The sequence below is a fragment of the Larimichthys crocea genome, chromosome XXI (assembly GCF_000972845.2).
Source record: "Larimichthys crocea isolate SSNF chromosome XXI, L_crocea_2.0, whole genome shotgun sequence".
Lineage (NCBI taxonomy): Eukaryota > Metazoa > Chordata > Actinopteri > Sciaenidae > Larimichthys > Larimichthys crocea.
The window spans coordinates 7582200-7606311 of record NC_040031.1 but is presented as its reverse complement, the minus strand read 5'-3'; the positions used below and the strand labels follow the sequence as shown (position 1 = coordinate 7606311).

At 41.2% G+C, this 24112-nt stretch overlaps 1 protein-coding gene across 4 annotated transcripts in view; it reads right to left on the bottom strand.

The window, feature by feature from the left end:
- furinb (furin (paired basic amino acid cleaving enzyme) b) overlaps positions 1-24112 on the bottom strand; it is a 68424-nt gene that overhangs the window by 3883 nt on the left and 40429 nt on the right. For all 4 annotated transcript variants that reach the window (XR_003461341.1, XM_019278997.2, XM_019279003.2 and 1 more), the window contains exons 5-13: positions 23544-23672; positions 23352-23428; positions 11498-11586; positions 8801-8973; positions 5611-5823; positions 3957-4057; positions 2196-2299; positions 574-691; positions 155-334 (exon numbers count right to left, since the gene is read on the bottom strand). Coding sequence is in view for 3 of the 4 variants with exons in the window: in XM_019278997.2 (XP_019134542.2) it covers positions 155-334; positions 574-691; positions 2196-2299; positions 3957-4057; positions 5611-5823; positions 8801-8973; positions 11498-11586; positions 23352-23428; positions 23544-23672 (1184 nt within the window). In the remaining variant the exon portion in view is untranslated. The remainder of the gene's footprint in view (positions 1-154; positions 335-573; positions 692-2195; positions 2300-3956; positions 4058-5610; positions 5824-8800; positions 8974-11497; positions 11587-23351; positions 23429-23543; positions 23673-24112) is intronic.

Genomic DNA, 24112 nt, shown 5'->3' with positions numbered 1-24112 from the left:
AGTCTGCTTCTGGCAGTATCAGTGCACAAGTCAAACTGAGGTACACACACACATGCACGCTGTGTTTGTATCTGTGTGAAAAGAGACATAGGCTGTGAGAGATTTCTATTAGGCATCGTTGTTTCTGTGTATAGTGCTGTGTTTTACTGTGTACCTGGGGAACAGCAGGGTGGAGCGTGTGCCCAGTGGGCTGATGAGATGAATGGCCAATTTTCCTCTCTGGTTGTGGGAGAGAGTGAGGCGAGCCTGAACATGTTCCAGAGAGCTGACATACTCCGGTTGTCCCCAGCAGGCATCCACGCTCTTGCTGAACACCAGCTTGTTCCCGATGTCTCTGCAGGTTTGACAAGTGTAGGGGAGAGTGGTTAATGTTGTGTGGCTGCAGAAATGGACACAGACAATAGCGCTGTGCTAGAAACCTATGCGACCGTCCCGGCTGCGAGCGGAATACAGTGACATCTATCAGGCTGGAGCTGGATGACAGATCCTGCAAGTGCTCATGATGAGACTTAAAAACTCACTGTAGGCTACACACAAATACACGACCAGAGCTTCAAATCACCATCCTCTAACCTCGGCTCTGTGAGCATGGTGTGAACACACTGATGCTGTGGCCCCACTGTGGTCCAGTTCTGTGCCAAAGCCACCATAGCACCTGCATCCAGGAGCCCATAACCGTACGAATGACTCACTGTGGAGAGAAAAAAAGACGGAGGGATAAAAAGAGTGTCAGGTAGGTGGGTGGTGGTGATGAGATAACATCACAGTCAGTCAGCTATCGACTCTTTACAGTAATACTAAGGTGTTATATTCGTTCCTTAGTCCTGAGCCCGAAACCATGATGAAATTCCTTTGAAACGCCGTGTTCAGGGAGTTGAAGTCCAACTGGAATCACATTTAGTCAAAAACATTTCAAGTCAAAAACAATGCTAAGCTGTTTTCAAATGTATTGTAAATCATTTCTGTATCAAGCAGCTGGAGGGGCGTGTCACGTCTGTGAGTGACTGACAGCAGCTGGCAGGCTAAGCCCTGGCAGGAGAGGTGTGAAGCTCTTTCACCGTGAGATCTTTTTCAGTTTTTCTTTTTACTAGTTCTAATTTGTGACTTTTGCAGTGCCTCCTTTCTGTCCTTTTCATTATTCCGATATGTTTATCACTATGCACCAAAATACCACGGCAAATTCCTCATGTGTGATGACCTACGCTGCAATAAAAGCAGATTCTAATTCTGAACAAGAAATAAAGCAAACAAACTTGCACTATAGCTTACAGGCCATGTGCAGACAGTGTGTTATTAGCGGTGGTATTAATGAGTAAGAACCACGGCAGCATCTAACGGGAGCAAAGTGATATTTGAAGGTTTACATACCGTTAAATGTGCTGCAGCTGAGCAGATAATTATCTATCTAGCCTGGAAAATGACATTAGCAGTGCAGTTAGCAGTTTCCCTTCTCCCCGGTGAATTTGTTTGTTTAGGGGTAAAGGACAAGATGTGTGTTTGTGTTTGTACGTTGGATAAAAGGAAGCTTTAGCAGCAATGCCTAATGAGGGTTCTTCAGAGTGTTTCGCTCTTGATTTGTGTAGCAGACTGCTGTCTGGCTGTTAGTTGGTGTGGATGTAGGCAGGCATCTAACCACAATATAAGTGGAGACATGTAAGTGAAATTTCATTAAGCTTCATGAAACCGGACCTGTAACTGTAACCAAACCTGTATGAGCTGCTTACAAGTGGCTGTGGTTTGCCTGCTTAGCATTCACCTGGTGCTTCCTCGTTTCCCTAATAACCGTTAATCCTAATAGCGATGACAGTGAAGCCAATTTATCCCAATTTTTTGATTGGCTGAAATTATGACAAATTGTAACACTTTGTCAGATTGCAGCCCGAGAGCGCTCGGAGAGAGAAATGAAGAGAAAGTGTTCAAGGATTTAGGAGAAGCACAGAGCAGGAGGCTGAGAGAAGTTATTATTGTGTTCTTATATGCGTAATAGCAAACATGCAAATACGTTTACCGTGCATTGAAAAGATTTGTATTTGTTTAAATTAAATCATTCTTGGCATGATGATGAATTCTTGATTTATGTGCTTACAAAAAAAAAATCTTTCTCTAGGCTGAAAATGTCTCAGTGTGTGCTCAGGATAGAGGCACAGACACAACGGCAGGTAACACCATCTGTGCTTGATCTGGACAGCTTTTACCTCTGCGTCCCACTCCGTTGGTCTTCCAGTCTATGGCGCTGAGGCGTCCGGGCTGTGACGTTCTCACCACCAGGTGCTGCATGTCCCTCCAGGTCAGATTCATGCTGCACAGACACAGGCATTGACTTTCTGTCATGTAATAGCTGCAGGTATTACACTCTACATTATCCACATGATGAGAAAAGGCAGGTTTTGCTGACCCAAACTGTACGACAATGCAGCAGAGGAAATGTGAGGAGCTACGGGATATGGAAAAGGTCAGTAGTCTGTAGACACACCTGATATGTGATCCAACTGAGCATATACAGTGAGGACAGCCATACATTTCAGAAATATTACACTGAGACTTGGAGGAAGCCCTGAGGGATGTGTCAGTCAACCATAACAAAAGATATGAGCTCACATTATGGTTTTAACAGCAGCATAGAACATACCCTGTTGTGTTGAAAGGTCAGGGAACACAGTAAAACAGTGGATGCAGTACCGTGGAGGACTGTGTCTAGACCACTGTGTAATGATAGTTTCTAATGAGGTCTAGGATTGGGTTGATGGGGGTCACCTTCCACACAAGTAGAAGCCCAATAAAATAAGTTTTTTTTATTTATATTCTTTAATATAGATTTATTAAAAAAGGCACTGAAGCAATAAGAGGAGAAGCTGTTATGTCACCAACGAGGAAGCGGAAGATAACCAAACCATGAATCACACTGGTTGCCGAGTGCAACACAACAGTTGACAGAAATAGAAACACAGAATTGCACTGTGGCGCATCACCTCGGCATCAGCATTCACATCTCACATCCTCTCATGGGTTATTAATGGACAAGATCCCCCCAATCCACTCAATGTCACCTCAGCTGAGAGCGAAGGGGGAAAATAATAAAATAATGAAAAACCAGAAAGCCCAAAAATCACTCTGCCTATTAAATGATTCCATCTCTGTGAATTTCAGTGTGGTCCCAGTCTGATAAAGCTAGCTACCCTGTTATTACCACGGCCTGTCAGGGGGAGGTGTGCGGCTGCTCACTGACAAATACTGACTCTAGTTTGGAGTTCAAAGTGAGAGATTCTACATGGCATAAACCTTAGCTGTCACTCAGTGCCCTGCTCGTTTAATATCAGAGGTGCCAGTGCCGAGACAAACCTGGGATGCTGAGCATGTATACCTGAACTGAAACCTGAACTGGGAGCTAATACTGGATTTCATTTGACACCTGTCAGCTAATTGCTAATGTTAGGAAAAAAAAAAAAAGAGAGAAAAAGTGTGCGAGCAGTAGGCTGCTGACTTGATAAGAGGACTTAACACACGCAAGATATGACTAAAGATGTGAACATAATGGAGACAGAAACCTGGATTCGGATACTTGGGAGTCCTGAGTGAGCGATAATGAGAGACTTGCTTGAGTTTAAAATCTTCACTCCCACCCTACAGGTATTCAGATGTCTGTGTGGGCTGTAGCAGCTGATTTGTCTTGCTAATTAACTGATTATCAAAAGCTTAATTTGCTGAGGAGAGAATTTCTTGGCTGGGATTTAGGCTAAGGCCGACTCCCAGACGCGTGTGCGCACCTGCAGATGCAAGTGCACGCACATACACCTCCCGAGTGCACAGAAGAACAATAATGATTCAAGTTGACAATAACATTTTATATAAAAAAAAAAGAGTTAACTTTCTCTTTTTTACTGTAATAATGCAGTGGCTGCAGGGTTCACTACAATAATGGCGATATTGTTTTAGGAGGAGGTGTTTGTCTCACTCACTTCGCCTCCAGAGCTAGAGCGATGATCCCAGCAGCCAGCGGGGCCGAAGCGGACGTCCCTGTGTGAGAGTCAGTGCATTTTTGCCTCAGGTCTGTGGTCACCTTGGAGAGGAGAAGAGAGAGAAATGCATAAAAATACAGAGGTAGAGACACAGTTATTATGACACATTGTGTTTCCCCACGTCAGAATGAGTGAAGATCACGGTGAGAGGGGCTTAGAATCAGATAGGAGAGGGCTTGAGGGACAGTGGGAACCCTGCCTGCAGCCATCTGAGACGGGAAGGAGGACGAGGAGGAGGGAATGAACAGGTAGGTTCAGTCTCGGGTCTGTGGATACCTGCCAATGGGTCACAGCCGGGGCAATGAATGTCAGCCAATTCAGTCCAGCCAGGTTGAGGCGACAAAGTATGTTAGCACTCCGGGTATACCTTTGCTCTTGGTCTAGTGCCAGTGCCAGAAAGCTAATGAGGCCTGTCTGGGTCATGATGAGACACGTCAGAAATGACAAGAAGCCAGAGGGCAAGGGGAGCTGTGAAGGTTACGGGCAGATTCTGAGTTTGCAACTTCTGGCCTGACAGATTGTGGCACTAATGAGCATTATCTGTAGAAAAAAGTCTACGTGTCAGAGGAGTAAACAAAGGCAGGGCAGGTGTCTGCGCACACCAACTGTTAGATTTTACCAACTGATGTAGCGCTGAAACAATGAAATAAATCATTTATTGAAGAAAGAAAAGTCCAAATATTTACCAGCTGTGCACAAGTTTCTATCATTTTAAACTTTAAAATATCAATATGGTCAGACAGAAAAGTGGTCTATTGACATAATCTGGGAACATTTATGCTATATTCTGACATTTTAGATTAATAATAATAGGATAATAAGGTAATAAACAATGACATTTTGTAAATAAGTGATGCTTTTTCTTTTGAGAATGTTACAAATCAAGCGTTTACTAAATATTCAGCAGTACCTCAAGGGATGTCAGGAAACCAAATCTGTCCTCTAAATGAACTACTTGTGAGTCTGCGGTGGATTCATTTGAAAGACTGGTCTACAAATCTGAAAGTCTAGACACAGATAATTGAATGTAGTGAATATAAATATAAATACTAGTTTTTGGATAAAAGAACACTGACACAACAAATAACAACTGACCGCTAAAGCAATGATACCAAACAACCCCTGCTGTACGCTTTAAAATGACTTCAATCTCATCCATTTAATGAGTTGTGTTTGCTTGCCTGCTGCGAGCCTCTGGTGTATTTCGGAGGTAATGGCAGATTTATGGCTGTTTTATGTTATTCTATGTCCCTGAGGCGAGTCTTTCTTTAGCTGACAAACAGCTTGAGGGAAGGCATGTGGTATTTCTCAGTGTTTGTCAGCTTTGCCCAGTGTATACTACACATCAGTCAGAGATTTTGACAGTCGATTGATGATTAATGTCTATGTACATTTATAAAGGGGTCCATTTTGGATCTACCTGCATCAACTTTTGGCTCCCTGACAAAGGCCTGTGCAAAATATGAGATGCGTGGTTATTTTTTGAAACATTTACAGTCTGCTAAAGATCTGAAGCATGAAAGCAACCTACATAAAATCCTTGATGTTCACAAGATGAAGAAGTGTTTGTGTGTGTGTGTCTTTGTACACCCACTATCTGTTTCTCCCCCGGGTTTCCAGAGCTGAAGGTGGTAGCGAGAGTGGAAGAGCAGGGCTCGCTGTACCACGGCACGTTGCCGGACTGCGTGGTGCTGCTGATGGACAGGGTGTAAATGCTGTTGGTGTAGCCGTCACAGTTACAGCTGTCCTGTTCCCGGCCACCGTTCCCTGAGGCCCACACAAAAATGGAGCCTAGTCTGCCACGTCCCTGTGGGTGCAGAAACATTATTTATATATATATATAAACATTATATATATATATATATGCTCATAGATTTGTTATCCACAGATGCGCACAAAATAGGTTATAAGGAAGAGACTAACAAGAGCTGGTTGAAATGTGAAAAAGTGCCTTTGACAAAAGCGTTCTGTCTCACTGCTTAAACGCCTTGTCACTTATGAGCTTTCGTTCAGAAACTGTGAACCGCTTTAGGCACGACTCTTATTAATACATCATAATGTCAGGAGGCTTATTGCAGCAGAACATCGGATAACAAACAGAAGAAATGTAATTACGAAATCTACTCAGGCTGAATATAATTCAGTGCTCTGATAAATGACAACATGATATCTGGCAGTGAGACTGTATGCTACTAAAATACACACACTATGAGACATACATTTAGTCCATCTGGGTCTGTACTGCCAACGGGAGGCTAGAAATCTTGCGCATGGTTAAATTAAAACTTCACGAAAAACATTTCAGCAAGGTAACAAAAAGTGTCATATGCCAAGGCAGAAATATCGAAGTTCCTTTTTTTTCCCCACAGACACACAAATGCTTTTTTATGCAGCCGATGTGACTACAGCAACTCTTCAGGGACGTCTACGTTTGTAGAAAATATTTGCACAGTTTCTAAATTTTCTGCTTAGTTACACCCTTTAGAATTTTTAAGTTTTACTGCTTATTTCTGAGGCATGGGTTTGTCTGCCCTCTTTCTACACTGCTGACCTTCCTTCTCTCGTACATGGCTGATAGTCGCCTGAGGTCTGCTGACCAGCTGACTGTACCCTGGGACGGGCTGGAGACATAGAGTAGCTGTGCATCTGCAGTCAGGGCTCTACAGGAATCTCTGGAATAGCCTCTGGGTGGAGAACAACCTCAGTGTCCTTTTCTTACACACATATCTTTTTTAAATCGGCTTTTAATTAGTTTTACTTTTGTTGTCACGCCTTTCTTTTTTTAAAAGAATATACATTAAGCAAGTGCTTAATCTTCTTTATTAGACCTTGTTATCTTTTTATGTTTTTATTCAGAGACAAATTATTTTATTATATTCTGTGAAGCACTTTGTGCCAAAATAAAAAACATTATTATCATAATTTACTCACAACTCAAGTTTCTTTTCAGCATTAATCACACCCTGTTATTCAGGAGTTAATTAAAGAAAACAGTAAAATCTTTTATCAACGTGTGAAAGCTCCAACACAGACACTGTGACGTTCAGAATAAAACTGCAAGATAAAAACTTTTTCTTCTTCCACCTACAGTTTAAACAAAGTGGGCGGATAACATTTTGGAGAACAAAAAAGCAAAAGAAATACAGAATATGAAACAAGGAACAGGAACAATGATGGAAAACTAGAGATTAATATGGTTCATTTCTTTTTCCATTCTCTCTGTCACCCACAGATACACAAAAGTACAAAAGAAAAGAACATAAAAAACATATTGATTACAATCAGAATGTTTGCTGGAAAAAGCTGCAGGAATGTTTTGCTGCTCCTGTTGTTAAAGATTATGACTGTCAATCTGTGCTGCTCTCTGCCTGTTTCAGTCTGGCCTGCCCGTTAAAGAAATAAAAGTCCTGTCACATCATCAGTTCCGGTATTTTGGTTTCACAGCCGGAGGAAAACATAAAGAAACTGGAGTCTTTGCTTGACTATGACTATGGTGGCTACACTGTTTTCTCTGGCACTGTTAATCAAATATTAACTGTACAAAGGAGCCTCAATTCAACCTGAATAGACTTTAAATGAGCATGCTCTGAGTTTTTATTTATTTTAATAAGATTATCCATTTAATTTTCTTAATGGATTTCCAACATGAAGAAGAACACGAAGAAAATATCCTTCTACAGTCTGAATAGAAAATCTTTACACAAATGTCTTGAGGATCTAGTTAATACTCCGAAACCTTCAAGCCCAACTTATGACCTGATGCTGTCTTTGCTGCGGGTTGCAGAGGCCAGACGATAACACTCCAGTGCCAGGGGTTATCTCTCTGCCAGGAGAACACACGCTGAACCAGAAAGGTCCTGTTTGTGCTGCTGTCAGGCGATTTCTCCTCACTAACACACCGTGATGTGTGGAACATTTCATATTTTGGGACATGACATATGAATCATTCGTTTCTCAAAGAAGATTTGCAGTTTCATTCATTTATAGGCTAATTACTAAGGTCTTTGAATTTAACTATTGTTCTGCGCCAGTGCTCCACTTCTATTTTCTCCCGACGCACATTTATCATTTAGCTGCTCTCTGAGCGCCTTTTGATGCGGTAAGCTGAAATTATGACATTAGGCTTAGATACTGTGTCGTATCCTTTAACGTCGTACACTATCCGACCCTGGAGGACTAGTCGGGGGGCAATTAACAAACTCATCTTCAGTGTGTCCTTTTCTACAGTACAACCCAGAGAGATATCCTCCATTCATTATTTACAGTATGACTGTATAGACAGAAAAATGGTCTCAGCTGCCTTTTTTTACTGGCACAAGATAAACAGCTTATAAGGAACAGGTCAATGTTTTGGGAAATACATTTATAGTATTTGCCTCCTAGGTGAGAGGTTGAGATCTCTCTCATGCCCATGGGCTAGGATTGATTCTATGCCCTAACTGGAAGTGTGGGAAAATGACTTTGACACTAGAGATGAATTAGACACACAATCACTGTAAAATGGTGAATTGTTCTAAACTTTGGATTTAATAAATAAGATATTATATGTTAATTAACTAGCTTTAGAGGATCTAGTAGGTATACTGATGCTTCTGGTTTGCTTAGCAACTGTCTACTGCCTTCAGCATCATATTTCCAGTACATACAGACATGAGAGTGCTATTTCTCAGCAAGAAAAGAGCAAACCTATGTCAAGAGCTGATGTGAGTTTGATAGGGATGCAAGAAGTAAGAAATGAGGCAGATATTAGTTGATTAAAAGTCCAAGTTTATGCTCTGACTGACCTTGGTGATTCCCTGGAGGAAAGCCTCCTTGGCCAGCTTGGCAGGGCCATCCAGTGACTTGCCATCATCCTCCGGGCCCCAGCTGGCGCTATAAATATGGATGTGTTGAGGGTTAAGGCTAAGAGAGTGGGCCTCCACCACGTCTGTCACCTCCCCATCCAACATCCGCACACCTGTATAGAAAAAGGAAAAAAACAACAACAACAATTTAGTAGGCTTCCAAACTAGAGATGTGAAAGTTGGTGGAGAAAGAGTGACTGACAGATGGAAAAGAGGTAGAGAGAGCGTATTTTTAGCTTCTGATGGTGAAGTTGGAAAAAAATCAGTGGAATAAAAAAACACAGCGTGTGATGACAAAAAGAGAAAACTTGTCATAGTTTAAGGCTGCCAGAAATTGGTCAGACGGCAAATTTCCATTTTAAAAATTCCATCTCCTGCCCCACCCCCCAGAAAAACAGGAGAAACAAAAGAGTTCACGGAGAAAACAAAGACTTCACAGAGTTCCCATTTTTAATGAGTAAGCGTACAAAGCTTCACCCGCGGCTGCTGCTCCCACAGATACTACGTTTTTTTATTGTCACATAAACAAAAATCTGAATGGTTGTTAAACCAAGAAAGGCCATTTCCTGACCCCACCAAGCCGTAAGAAAGGACAGAATCCAAACAGACCCGCCACACATACACACTCACACTGATAGAGATGAGCAGAGAGGTTACAGAGGCTTCAACAGACTGGCGTGTCCACAGGGTAGCACCAAATGTCACCTTTCATCATACCTGAACGCAACACTGTCTGCGCCTTTGAAGTGAGCAGCCTCAGATCATTCCTCTGAACATTAATGGCTGTAGAGAGGCGTGAAATGAACCACCCTCATATAAGGTCCATTACTGGGAGAAGACCCAGGCTGGACCTCGGAGGCAACACTGCGACTGACGACGTCCACATTAAGACTTCAATAATCCATTCTAGACAACCTGCCTGGCCCTGCAGGCACAAACACGAGCCAATAGGGATGGAGCCAAGGCAGTAATTACTCTGTTGGCGTGGGGATTCAGCGTAAGACAAGTTTGAATACTGAGTAGCTTGCTGAATGAAAAAGAACAACTTAACTGGGCTAAACATGTGACATTAAGCACAATGTTTGCTTGGTGATCATTATGCATGGGCTGTTTTGGTTCAGTAATGATAATAACTGTCGTAACAATTCTCATCAACTTCCCGCGGCTTGACAATTCCTTATTAAGACGCTGCTGTGAGAGTCCCCTGCTGCTCTACTGAGTCAGAGGTAGCAGGTAGGAAGGCAGCAATGAGAGTGTGTTTTGGGAAAACAGGTACAGAAGGTAGAAGGAAACACGTGAGCCAAGTAGGGTCAATTACAGGTTTTAAACACTAATCATTGAGGACACACATTTTTATGTGTCCCCCCACATACGTGACTGCTCGTGCACACACACACACACACACACACACACACACACACACACACACACACACACACGCCATCGGTGTTTTGGAGAAAATCACAGCTGTTTATAAACAATCCACTGACCCCGTGACGCGAACAGATTCACAGAGGAGTAATTTATGAGAGCGGGGCCGATGTGCGACTCCGTCGGGAGATGAATGGTAATGAAGACAAAGAAGCAGAGTTATGAGTAACATCTGTGAACGGGACTGCTCCGGGCTCCACAGGCTCCTCTGAGTCTTGTTGGCTGCCATCATGTCATTGACAGATTGTTTGGTGACAAAAGTTACTAAAAGCCTCCTTGGAATACTTTCTCAAATGCAAAAACATTTTTAGGAGACAAAAAAACAATAACAACAACTTTCAGACTTTTAATTTAAACACAGCTTTATGAATATCTACCTTCTTCTAAACGCATATCAGGATGTGCTGACAGTTTTATTACTCTTTAAACAACAGCCTGCCCTAAGAGCCTTTTTTTTGACCAGCTATTTAGAGTAGACGGATGATTAACACAGTGCTATGAAAAGAGGTCCACTGTGTTGTGAAGTCAGATTTCTTGGCGTCAACATAACACTGAACTTAGGATCTTCCCTCATCACGGAGGACTAAAAGAAAAACACTTCAAAAATTGAACTCGCTTTCTATCTAATTGGTGAAAAAAAGACTGGAGTTTCAGTGCCAAGTGTCAAATAAAGGTGGTGTGAGTTTTAATATATGCTGGTCTGAATATAAAAAAAAAACACATATGAGAGCCACGAGACTGACAGCTTTATTTATTTTACAAGCACAGAGCAAAATCCATGATCTACTCTTTTCCGGAGCAAAAAACCTGCAGAAAGCTATCAGAGGCTATTCATCTCAGTGGCAATAGATCAAGGACAGTTCACTGTGCACTCTCGCCTATCTCTGCAGCACCCTTTAACTTGTGCATCCGAACAATAGGGAGTCAATCAGTTGGTTAAAGACAAGTTAATGGTCTAGAAAAACCCCCCAACCCATTATGAATATCAGCTTTTAAATCTGTGACTGGGGTCTACAAGAAAATGTGAAGACAGACACACACAATCTGTGATTGTGATTCAGCTGAAAGAAACTCACTTCAACATGAATTAGTTTATACGTGGCTATTACTGTGCAATCAAAACAATATCACACTCATTTAGCTTAATTTCATTTCCAATTAAACAATGTTCCCAATTACAGAATCGCAATAATATGCATCGCTCACCTCCAATTTTAGCGTTATATGCCACACCGACGCCGCACACGCCGTTGTTAGCTGCAGCTGCAACTTCTCCTGCACATCGTGTTCCATGTCTAGAAAAAGAAAAGAGTTGAAGAGAGAGAGAAAAAAAAAGTCACAAAGAGGAGTCACAAAAGTTACAATTGAGCTATTCACACATAATGCAGGGCAATCACAATAACCAACCAAGTTCTGAGAGCAATTGATTGTAACTACCGTGCTCTGCTCTTAAACAATACTGTAGCTGAAGTGATGCTAAAAATACACCACAGTCAAAAGTAAAGCAAAAATGAAGCCCGGTGGCTCTTTTGTAACTGCAGCAGACTCGTGTTAAGGTTGTAACAATGAGTGCCAGAAAGCCTGATATGCCTTCAGAATTAAGGGCCATTCATTTGACGAGTGTTAGAATTTAAGATTTACTTAACAATAGAGTGGCCTTCATTTTGAATAAGAGAATAATGTAAGTTGCATAATAAGCACCGGGCAAACACTTTTAAAGTTTAAAAACTACACTGAGCTGTACCTGTGTGCTATCAAACTTACCACTTTCACACGCACAAAATATGTGAAGCATTCGAGTGTGTAGAGCAATTAGAATTATCGCTTGATGATTAGATAACAAAAATATTTAAAGGCCTCGGAAATACATTTTCTTAATCAGCGTCTTATGATGAGGGATGATTCAACAGGGTCCTGCAATAACACACTATTTTCTGCCAAAGCAATATTTTCTGAACAGTTTTGGTTGTTTCACATGAGAGATTTCCAGATTTGTGATCTGTCATATAGCAGAATTTATACAGTTACTCTATATCATTATTGGAGTTGGATAAAAAGGCAATGTTACGTACTTTGATGCACCAATCAGAGAATCAGACCACAAAATGTTGTTGACAGATGTCGGATTGCTTCTTCAATCAAATCTGACCTACACAGTCACAGATTTTCTGAGGTATTAAAATCCTGATAAATAATAATTAAACTTAAATGTTGTGTTTAATTTCTAATGTTCTAGAGAAAAATGTAAGATTTAAAATCAAGTTTGATGTGTAAAAGCATTTCTTAACAATTCCTACATGGACAGATATTAAAAATGCATTTCCATCAATAGCTGTTTTTTTTTTACAGTAAATTACATCACAGCGTTTGAGTTATGTAGAGTGAACGTGGAGTCAATATACAGCACTGCCACAACACTCTCCGGTTAAACACAGCTACTTCAGAGAGACTCCTTTTTCACCTCGACTCAATTTCTCTGAAAAAATATTGGAAATCTTTTCTTTTTTTAAATCTTCTGTCAAACAGGCTGCAAGGTTACAGGATACTGCTTCTCCAATCAAAAAGAACTGAAGTGAAACCGGAGGACAAATACAAAGACCTGTCCAAAAATAACTCTACCTTGACACTCACTGGCCACAGGCCATCTAAATGAGATATGAGGTGTTATTGATATACATGAATTATTCACAGAGCTCCTCATTAATATCTTCAACCAGTGTTGAACTTTAGAGAACAAACAGGTTTCTCCATAGACAGATGTCTAGATGTCAAACAGACAAACACTCGTCTCATAAAAAACAATTAAATGCTAAATTGAAGATTGCAGATATCTGATTAGGAGGTGTATAGTTTCAGACTCTTGTCTCTGGGATGAGCTGTGTGAACATTATTAGAACAAAGCTAATTATGTCCACCCCATTGTTTTTGGAGGGAGCCGAAAAATGACTTCCTTTTTGATCTCCCAACCTTCCTGGTGACGAGGCAAAGGACAAAGTCGTTTCACAGGGTCAGAGCACGGCTACGCCTCCAGCTGGGATCCTGATTAGACTCTGTGTTTCTCTGTGATAAATTAGCCACCCACTAATTCTCACTCTCAAACATTTTAGCAAAAAGATCACTGCTGTGTTCTTCCTAATTCCTATTCTGTATTTTTTTCTCTTTCCCCCCCCTTTTTTTTAATAATCTCAGGATTTACAACATCAAAGAAAACAAAACCAAAACCACAACAAAAAAAACAATGTTGCAGTGGAATCTGGCTCCCTAACAAATCATTTATTACATGACCGGGCTGTCAACGACTACAAGCATTAAAGTGATTTTTAAACAAGTAATCAACTGGCCTGACAGGGCTTATTTTTCACTGACAGACATGCCCTTACACAAGGACTTTGGCACAACATATGGCAGGGTGTAATACATCACAAATGCAATTAAAACGTTGCTGATAAAATTATCATTGCTATCAAGAGGTTAAACTACATTGTTTTACTGCTAACTAGCTGATTTCATATTGGACAAATGGCAGCAGTTGCTGGAGAACTGACAGCTCCCCTAGGTATAATTTTTGTACTCAGGGGTTAAATTGAGACTTATTACATGGGGGTGCCATTTTTTACAGCAGTGTCATGTAGCAGCAGCTGCAGTTTTTGTGAAAAACTGCAGTTTTGGTGAAAAACTGCAACTTCAAACGCCGTAATGACCAAATAAGCGTTAGAGGATCATTACAACTCACATGCACAAATCATTCCGTTTATCTTGTTATGAAAGAAACATCCAGTGTATGAAAAAGCTTAAGGCATAGTCTCAGTTATTCAGATTCCAGATATATTAACCTCTGTACAGCAGGACATCTCGGTCTGCATGTTAAGTAGCAGGCCTTTTAGCCAGTATCTATTGTTTAATCAGAGCACTCAAGAGGACGAGACCAGCCCACTCATTACATTTTAGCTCACCACTGAGCGCCTGACAGTGTCTGACTGACTGGCTCCACAAGCTCGTCCACACAAATCAATCATGTTATTATGTTCTGCAACACCGCAGAGTGGGCGCTGAATGGTGACTGTCAGTCATTTCGAGCCAAAGACAAACTTGGCTATAAGACGACTGATTTCTCACTGCGAGTGATGAGCATGCAAGTTATTTTCTCCTCTCTCTCGCTATCAGTGCTTCTCAGGACGGAACTGGCACAATTTAACCTACTGCTTTTTTTGGATTTTAATGTACCTGCTTAACATAAAACTTAGATTAGATCTGTTTGAAGCCTCACAAGACACTAAGTGCTTCCTCTGTAATTTAACGTAGCAGCGGGTCACCACGACACACCAGCCTATTTTCAATGTGTAGGTTCCGCTGCAGGTTCCAATTTATGGAATATTTATCTTGGAAATGATACTTAAAAATGATGAACACAACTTGTGTGCATTTGTTTATTTTAGTTAGAAGTTTCAGCTGCGGAACACTACTGAGCAAACACAGAGGAAACTCTCATTTCTAACGGGAACACATTATTTCACTTTCCTTTAATACACAGGCCATAGAGCTTGCAACCATCCACACTGTCCAAATCTACACACAGTCAGCAACCGGGGCCAGCCAGATGGCTTGGCTCAAAATGCGAGATGGTTTCGCTGTACAGAAATTTGCGGTTGAATTGCAACGAAAAAAAAAGCAGTGATGACTGTTGATGACTTTTGGTTAAAAACAAACAAACAAACGCAAAGTTTGGCTCGCAGCTTTGTCTTTTTAAACAAATATGTTTGTGATTTTCTGTGATAAATCGTCCTTGATTCGTTTTGATTAGTGACGCTGTGACTCAACCAAACAAACACGGCTCAACTTAAAACAACGCTTTGAAAATCAAATAAAACGCAGTTTCAAAATAGTTTGACATGAGGTGTGCGACAGATAGTGTTTCATCCACAGCATCGTAAAATATGCTTTCTTGCCAGAGACAGCACATATCCTCAGACCAAGGAGCTATGGTCACAGATGTGCTGCCAAGCAGGGGATTGAGCCTGGACGGGCAGAGGAAACACAGAGCCAGAGGCCCAGGAAGACATTTATAGCAGCTGTTTTGAATATTATCTACATGTTCACATGCATGTGTGTGTGTGTGTGTATGTGTGAGAATGAGTGATTGGCCTGGATTTAATTCATCCCAAATAGCCAGACAGCTTAATATATCCAGAGGGACTCAGATGTGCCGGAGCGGACAAAAAGGTTTGAGATGAAGCCACAATTTTATCTGTCAAATGTCCATGAAATTAAATGATTTCCGAAACACTTAACTGGATGCCTCCATTATATATCCATTAAAAACGGATTGGAAGTTGTGTCACACGCAACGACTCGCAGGGTCAGGTGTAAGTGTGTAGTTTGAAAAGTTGAACGTTCATATGAGAGACGTGCAAATACGAAAATGGTCTTCGAAAATCGTGCGGCATCATGTCAGAGGAAGACACATCACAGCACATAAATCATTAGTGTGTGAGCTGGAGGGTGGAAAAAGCTACATGCTGTGGGAACCCCCCCCCCAAAAAAACAACACAGCTTAGATAAAAGGCTGCTGAACCCGAGACGCTCTATTCACAGGTCGCACATTGCCAATGTGACCTCGCTTATCTTATCAGAAGGAGCAAGAGGGACAGAATGAGGTAATGCTTTTATCTCTCTTCCTCAGGACAAGGCGCCATATTTGGTCAAGTCGTCGCCCTGCCATTTATTGCAGAATGTAGACATGCTGGCCGAGACACAATCTCCTGGACATGATGTAATGCAATCGTAGACCATACACAGTCAATACGGCACAGCCTATTAATATACAGTGGGATCCAGCATTTTACACTCACAGAAATCATCTTAAAGAAAGGTGACACTTCAGTATAGCCTCATTTATTTACTGTTATTTAACTAATTACATAATGATTACAAGTAACAATAAATAAATGTAAATCCTTGCCTATTTGCTCATGATTAATTGCATGATTTTGTTATTATCACTATAAGAAACCCATGGATGGGATAGTGAGCATTTGGAAAAGGTAAAATGTGATATTACACCTCAGTACAGTATGTGCAGCTGAATTTATACTTGATGCAAGGCGTTCACAGGATTTCTGCTGTAGACACTTTGTTTTGGGCAAGTGTTTAGATTCCACAAGCTGATATCACCATGGCAGCACTAGACAGATGTATTATATTTGGTCAGGCTGTGTCGTGGTTTAATTATACTTCTCACAGTAACTGTGTTTTCATTCTTACATTTACTTTGTGATATGAACATGATGGCAAGGTTCACCTCGTCTCATTACTGAATCTAAGCCCATTTCCAAGCAGTCACAGTGTTAACATTCCTTCATTCACTTTGACAGCGAGCTGGGTTTCTGAAAAGGAGCCGATAACTATTTTTCATTTTGTCTTCTCTCTCAACAGTGTCTATCAGTGTCAGAAACTTGGAGAAAACCAAAAAAAAGGAACTCATGCTGACCCATCACAGTTCTTGTCTCCATGTAGTATCTCTGTAGCCCTGACGTGTTGTTACATTTTTGAGGAAGCAATGGTGGAAAACAGATGCAGAAAGCAAAACTATAAGAAATAATCACACAGCAGAGGCAGACGTACCCTGACTTTTAGTCCTTTGTATGGGACAAACTCCAAAAACACAGGATCCTATATTCCCATATATCAACCTGACAGCCTCTTTCATTAGATGCTTTTCACCTCCTAATTGGCCACTTCTTTCAAGCTCCACATCTCCAGTTTATAACTTTCAAGTCCAAACTGAGACATCAGAGTTTTTCCTCTCCTCCAGAGCCACAAAGACATGACACAGCTGTTATAAAAAGGCTCAATCGTACTACTTCAAGATGAGTAAACTGAGCTTCACATGTAAAATTGTCGGAGCGCCTGTGATACATGAATGAACCTAAGTGATTCATCTTAAGTCTCAAAGTTCTCTAGGTATTACTGACAGCAGATGAGTGAGGAAAGCACAATATTTCTCCGCAGTGGCATGACATACTTTTTCATATAGTAGTTTAAACATGAATGTGTGTTTAAGCATTTATGTTCACAGATGCTACGGGAATGTGACCACATGTACACACGGGTGCTTTGTTGCAAAGGGCCTGTGTGTTGAAATATAAATCACCGAGCATGTCTAACATATGCTTGGTTAACTGTAGGATCAGTCTCTGGGAATTGCTTTGTTGGTCTATATCTGTTTTTAGAGGGACTGAATAGGGTCCGTTCATTGGTGCTGCCAAAAGGATTAGACTATTTTCTACTCTGCTCAGCACAGCTCAGCTGTGGCCTCAGGCAGGACTGTTCAAATGGTTACAGTGGAGTGTGGAGTGGAGATCTCTTCATTGTGTGGCTGAACAGAGGTGCCTTCTCCAGCTTTGTAAAGACAGTGATCAGACAGGTTTGTTTAAAATTCCAGGTTTTGAATGTCTTTGATCAGGTTTGATCATTTTGTGTTTCTGTTACTTAAAGTGGTGACTCTTTTTTATTACAAAAAAAAAAAAACAATAGGCAGCAGCGCAAAATGCTTTGGAAACATGATCTGTCATGTCCATTCATACCTACAGGCAATTTAGTGTTTCCAATCCATCTGACTTTCATAACCGAATGTGGGAGGAAATTCATGTGGAAAAATCTAACTCAACAAAGAAGGGGGCCAGAAATGTTTTACTGTGAGACACGGCAGTAACAGCTGTGCTACTCCCTGAGTAAAAATATATTATTAATCTGCTATATGGAGCACTATGGTAAGCGAGGAAATAAATGTTTTTAACGGGGCTATTGTGGTTAAAATGACCACTGCCAAGTGATTTCTGTATGACGTAAAGGAAAACAAGGAGATGAACAACAATTCATAGCAGAAAACAAATTAGATGAAGTGTATCAAACGATAAAGTATGTTTATATGATTTCAAATGGCTTAAAAGCAAGCAAAGTAAAAGAAACACATTGTTCAACATCGTCTTGCATGTCTAAACCTTTCACTCACTGCAGACACAACTGCTCTAAAATCATATTCAACAGTATCCAGTCAACACAGCACTGTAATATTGACTGGCTCCAGGTGATCAGTAATGTCTTGTAGAATGGGATTTGGCTCAGGACTGCCAGCTCCAATCACCATGAACTATACCTTGTCGAAATGTTTCGAAAAAAAGCAGCCTTCGATCATTTTCTTTGGCAGAAATAATAGCAGCAAAGGAGACAGAAAGCCAGAGGAACTGAGTTTAAGAGAGAGGTCCCTGCCAACATCAGCCTGGCTGTCTGGAAAATAAACACGCATCCCCGGCAGAATAAACAAGACGAGGGGAAGCAGAATTACATTATTCAGGCTTGACAAAGGGTGGCAGCTTTGTAAACAATAATTGATAAACTCAGCACTCGTAAACAGTGGAGGGCATTTATCTGCTGCATGTGATGGCCAGAGTAAATAAGAGAAAATACGATTTGAGCGCAGGTTCCTTTCTCTTTTCTCTATTAACAATGCCAGCAGTCAACTTAAGAGTCTGAGAAAAGTGAGTGTAAGCCTCACAATGACAAAAGAAGCTTTATAACAGATTATAAAAGTACCCTTTTACTAAATTTAGATATTTGATATTGAATTGAAATTATAAAGCCACACAAATACTGCAATGAATGAGGTTTTTCTATTTGAAAATTCTTTTTTTTACTCTTTTCTTTTTTATTCTTCTGTTACTCCACTGAGGGGAAAAAAAATTACTCCTCTTATATTAAATAAAAAACACACTTGACATAAAAGCATGAATGGAGAATGTCAATTCCACACAGTGTTAGGCTCTAAAATGTGTCATCAGCAAAGTCAACGCAGGCAGGTGCGACCTGCTGTGTCAAACAGTGTAACAGAGGAGCTAAAGCAGACAGCGCAGGAGGAAGCTGTCTTCTTTGATTTGTGCTCCTCTCCAGTCTGACTTGTCCTGTATCACCCCCTTGATGACTGTAGTTTATTAGATATGCATGTGGAGTATTTACAGCCAGGTGGAGGATTTGCAAAAATCCAAGACGAGCGGTTTTCATTTGAATTCACATGCTTAAATAGTTTCAGGCCTTATAAAGCCACTTGTCTGGCAACGTTTGGCCAAAGGCACAATGCCCGCAGATATTGTTTAACTGTCTTGCCATTTTCACAGTTTCTGCTGTCGCAGCCTGAATTAAAATTGGACTGAGATTTCTTTTCAGTGAAGTACACAAAATACTGCACAGTGACAGATTTAAAATGGTGCGGTGGCAGCGAAACACAGAAACATTTAAAGCAAATAAAGTAACAAATCTGAAATTATTGTGATGCAACAGTGACGTGTCATCGGGTGAATGGTGCCTCTGTCATCCTCACTCTGCTCCCCATATGCCTGTTCTTGCACTATGTAACTTTGTGCTCTGGTTTACGCCGCTAAGTCACAGACCACCAACTGTTTCACTGAAACTGGGTTATATTTTAATGGAGAAATGTTTTCTGGTTCTCTCTCTCTCAAGTCGCCCAGCTGCTCCGACTCAACTCTCAGTGTCCTGAAGGACAGTAGAGTAAACCGCAGCTTAAGGTGCCTTTAGCTAATGTTAGCTCAGTTACTCAGGCTGGGTGCACGGTCTGTGAGCTCAGAGCACTTGGGGAGTGTTAGTGTTTGTACAACAGGCGTTTTGGCCCTCTGCAAAAAAGAGGCTTTCAAGAGGCCTGAGAAGGGGGAATTCAGACAGGAAACAATGCCAGAATGCTAGAACCGGAGCTGGCTGAGTGGGCAATGTAGCTGGGCTGAGCAGAGTTAAAGCATGACACAGACCGAAGAGGATTAAGGCAGGTAACAAGGTTGAGAAAAAGAGAGTGACAGAGCAAGAGGTCACTGAACAGAAGTAAATCCTGGACTAACTTTTAGTCATTGACGAGAGCTTTATGGAATAAACGTCTGAAAGACAGATGCAGAGCTGGGCTTCTTTGCTGTTGGACTAGTAAGTAATATTAACTTGCTTCATGTCTTGTGTTGTTGCACTTTGTTAGCACACTAGTCTTTGATCATAAGTAATGTAATCATAACAATTCCATGAGTAAAATGGTCCATATTTACGACAGTGGGATTGCACTGGGGGTGCTAAATTGCAAAAATGTGACACATACTGTTGCATTAATCTTAAACAATATTGTTGGAATAAAAACAGATAAAATAATTACCGGTAAGTCATATCTAATCAGCAGGAAATCACTGATGAGGGATGAAGATCAGGAATTGTACAGTTTTCAAAATAATTTAAAAAACGTATGCGCTTCATTCATCAAAGATTCACATTTCAAAGTAGGTCAGAGCATCAATACTCTGCTCATACTTCAAAACATTTCAAAAATATTACAACGGATTCAATAAAAAATGATCCTGCTAAAATTCATAACTTCAATATTTCACTTCTTAATAATCTCAGGGCTTCCCCCAACTATCTATCGCCGGGGATACTTACCCGACCTTGACTAATGCCAAAAGAAATTAAGAGGTTAATGAAATTAAACTGAAGATGTGTGTCCTCCACAGTGACTGGTGCAGATGCATTTACCATTTCTTCTATCCAGCGCAATTCTGCTGAAGAAGCACTTTCATGGTAAGAGAAACAAATAGCCATACGCCACCAAGGACAAAGCAATCTGATCGGACGAGAGAAGCGTGCAAAACACTTGTCTTGGTCTTTCTCAAAGCCATCATCCAGATTAGTCACCACACCTCTCACTTCATCTTCCAAGGCTCGAATTTAGGTTTTAGTATTCAAGTGCTTATGGGTTGGTTTGGACCGAAGAAAACAGGGGTGTGCAGCATGCCAATCATCTTCTTATAAAAGCTGTCACTACACGATCTTTCAGTGAAGGCATGTGAATCTCACTTAATTGACCTCTGTGAAAAGTTCCTTAGGGGAGCTACTGGCTCTCCACATGGAATTTGAAGGTGAGTGTTGCTAGATACTGAACATGTGAAAATATATGCTGTGCATACGATACGTGCTTTGAGAAATTCATCTGTCCATCTGTATTCTTTCGGAATAACATTGTATGTCATAGACAAAGAGATGACATTTCCTGATGATGATATTGTGCTTACTGCTCAACCCTCTTGTCAATCTTTGAGGTTTTTAGAAATATAGAAGTTGTTCTGCTCTACTGACAGGGATGTGGGCAGGAGGTGAAATCAATCCTACCGTTGCCTGCTCCGGCCCCATCCCTCTACATCCGTATCACATCGACATAATGGAGGAACAGTGGAGGAAAACAGAGGGGGAAAAAAAGAGACAAACATTGTCATGATGACGCACAAATGCCTGTTTGGCCAGACTTCAACTAGCCTTCAACTTAGCCTGCCCCCACTTCAACTAAATCTACAAAAGCTGCCAACTCAATAGTACAGAGCATCTCTATGGAAAAACATGAGAATTCAAAAATCAGCCTTGCGTGTCATCAGTATAAATGAACTGGCCTTCATGGATATGGAATATATGCCCGCTTCTGACTCTCCTTTGCTTTTTGTTGTCCTATGAATATATTCATATAATTTCATTGTGAGGGGGTTGTGAGCATTGCTCACTGTCGGTCTGTATAACTCTGTGGTGATTTACATAACTCATTGGATATCATTTGTCCACAGGTCACTCTGAACATTGCAGCACCACACTTGTACACACACAGACACACCCTTGATTTTCATTCCATGCCTATAAATTGATCCAATCCAAGGTAATTGCTTCGGCAATTCCACTTACATTGGTAGAAGTGTGTGCGCCATATGTTTTTATTACGTGTGTATGTGTGAGTGTCTTTCTGAAGTAATAGCATGGTGTAGCTGGGGAGTTGAAGTGAACCGGAGGCAGAGAGTAATCCCCTCCAGTAGTGCTCTGTTCCATCAGCAGGACAGAGTGGGATCTACTTTGCACTGACAGAAAGGTCTGGGGTCGCTTTGCATGGCTGCTTGAGCTGTCTGCAAGGACAAGAAACAAGCCTCTGCTCAAAAAGCTGCTGACACTACGCTCTTTCAAGATAAGTAAATACCAAAGATGAATAGATCACATTGCCAATGAGGGCAAAAAACAAAACAGAGGCGGCTTCTAAAGATAAACAATGTGAAAGTTCAAGTCAGAACAAGTGCGCAGATATTATTTCTATCTGCGCACACTCGTTCCTGCAATTTTATGAAAACTTGTTAGCCTGTCTTGACTTGTTCCTCCGACCAACTGCAAGTAGATGCAACGCTTTGAAACTGAAATAAAGAACAACAACAAACAACTAACAGCTACAAAAAAAAGACGTGGTGGAAGTCGTCCCAGAAACGAGAGATTTGAGACAAATCCTGCTGTGCATTTCAGAGACGGGATGTGGCTTCTCATCTGCTCCAGGGAGGGATTGGACTAAGGCATAGGACTATGGTGTTTGGAGAAACTTAGAGAGGGGAGGGGATGAAGGTTTAGGATTTGCCCTTGCTGGAGCTTTACTGTTCCATCATTAAATTGGGGCAAACACGTTCTAACGCTATCACCAAAGATTGGAAGGGAAGAGCAAGAATCACTGAGGGCAAGTAAACAGCGATTATATTAGCAACAAATAAATGCCAAAGTGTCTGTAGGGCTGTTTGGGCTGGACCTTGAAATGCAGCTACAGCAGCTGGGTCTGTGTATCGAAGCAAGAGAGAAAAAGGGAATGATCTTTCAAGACTTTGCAGTATGACTGCACCAATGCTTTCAAACTTAATATAATTGGTCTCTAAATGTAAATACTTCAACCAAAAGCACTGGGCCAAAAGCTGTCTAGACTTGGCGCTTTCTCAGTAGTGTCACTCCCTGTCAACTAACATTTGTAGAAAGCTATAGCTGAGTCAAACACGACGAGAGTTGCTGGTAGAAAGGAAAATCCCAGTCCAGTTTTTTTCCCTTCAGCTTACGAATCCAATTCCACAGTGAAATGAATCATGTCTGCACCTCTATGCCAAATTTCCATAAAAACTGAAAGCTCATTATGAGCTATTAAGATCATGGTGCCAGGCTGCTGCTTATGCCAAATTACCTGTTTTCATTTCTTTGCGTGTATCTTGGTTGAGGGTCGGAATCTCCGTCATTAACATCATAGCTGGCCTCAGGGTCCTAAGAGAGACATGAAAAAGGTTAGGACAGCAATCATGTTATTTTAATTTACTCTTCAGGCTCTCATTTAACTGTCTGTAAATACAGTTTACAAACTCTGTACTTTCTGACGTACATAATTGCTGATGAGGTCAGGATGATCCTTCTCAATGCCGTCATCTAAGATAGTCACCACCACGCCTCTTCCTGTGTAGCCTTGAGTCCATGCTACTTTGGTATTCAGGTCTTGATGTGTTGGGGTGGACTGGAAGAGACACAAGACAGAAGTTCAGCTGTCAATCTGCTGTGACTGACGCTTACTGAAAAGGTCTATCGTCGTAAGAACAGCTTAAATCATCCGCAAAGACATTTCACTCACACAAAATTGTACTTTAAAAATGAAAAGAGAAATGCTCAACACAAAAATAAACAAGCCATAAAAGGGGAGATCAGAGGTGCCTCATGAACACTTAAAATCCAATTTTAATGCATCACCCGGACACGACTGCCTCCTCGGGCTAAGCTGCCAGGTGTGGGCATCCCACTGTAGTTACACTGTCAGAAAGAAGACAGGCAACCTGTTGCAGGTCAGAAATCTTGGTGAGAGCATTTGCCTCTCTCACAGATGAAATAGCTGTCTGCATGCTTTGAGAGAGGGTTGAGGAAAGACAAACAGAAGATACCAAGTGGTAAAGCGGTATTTGG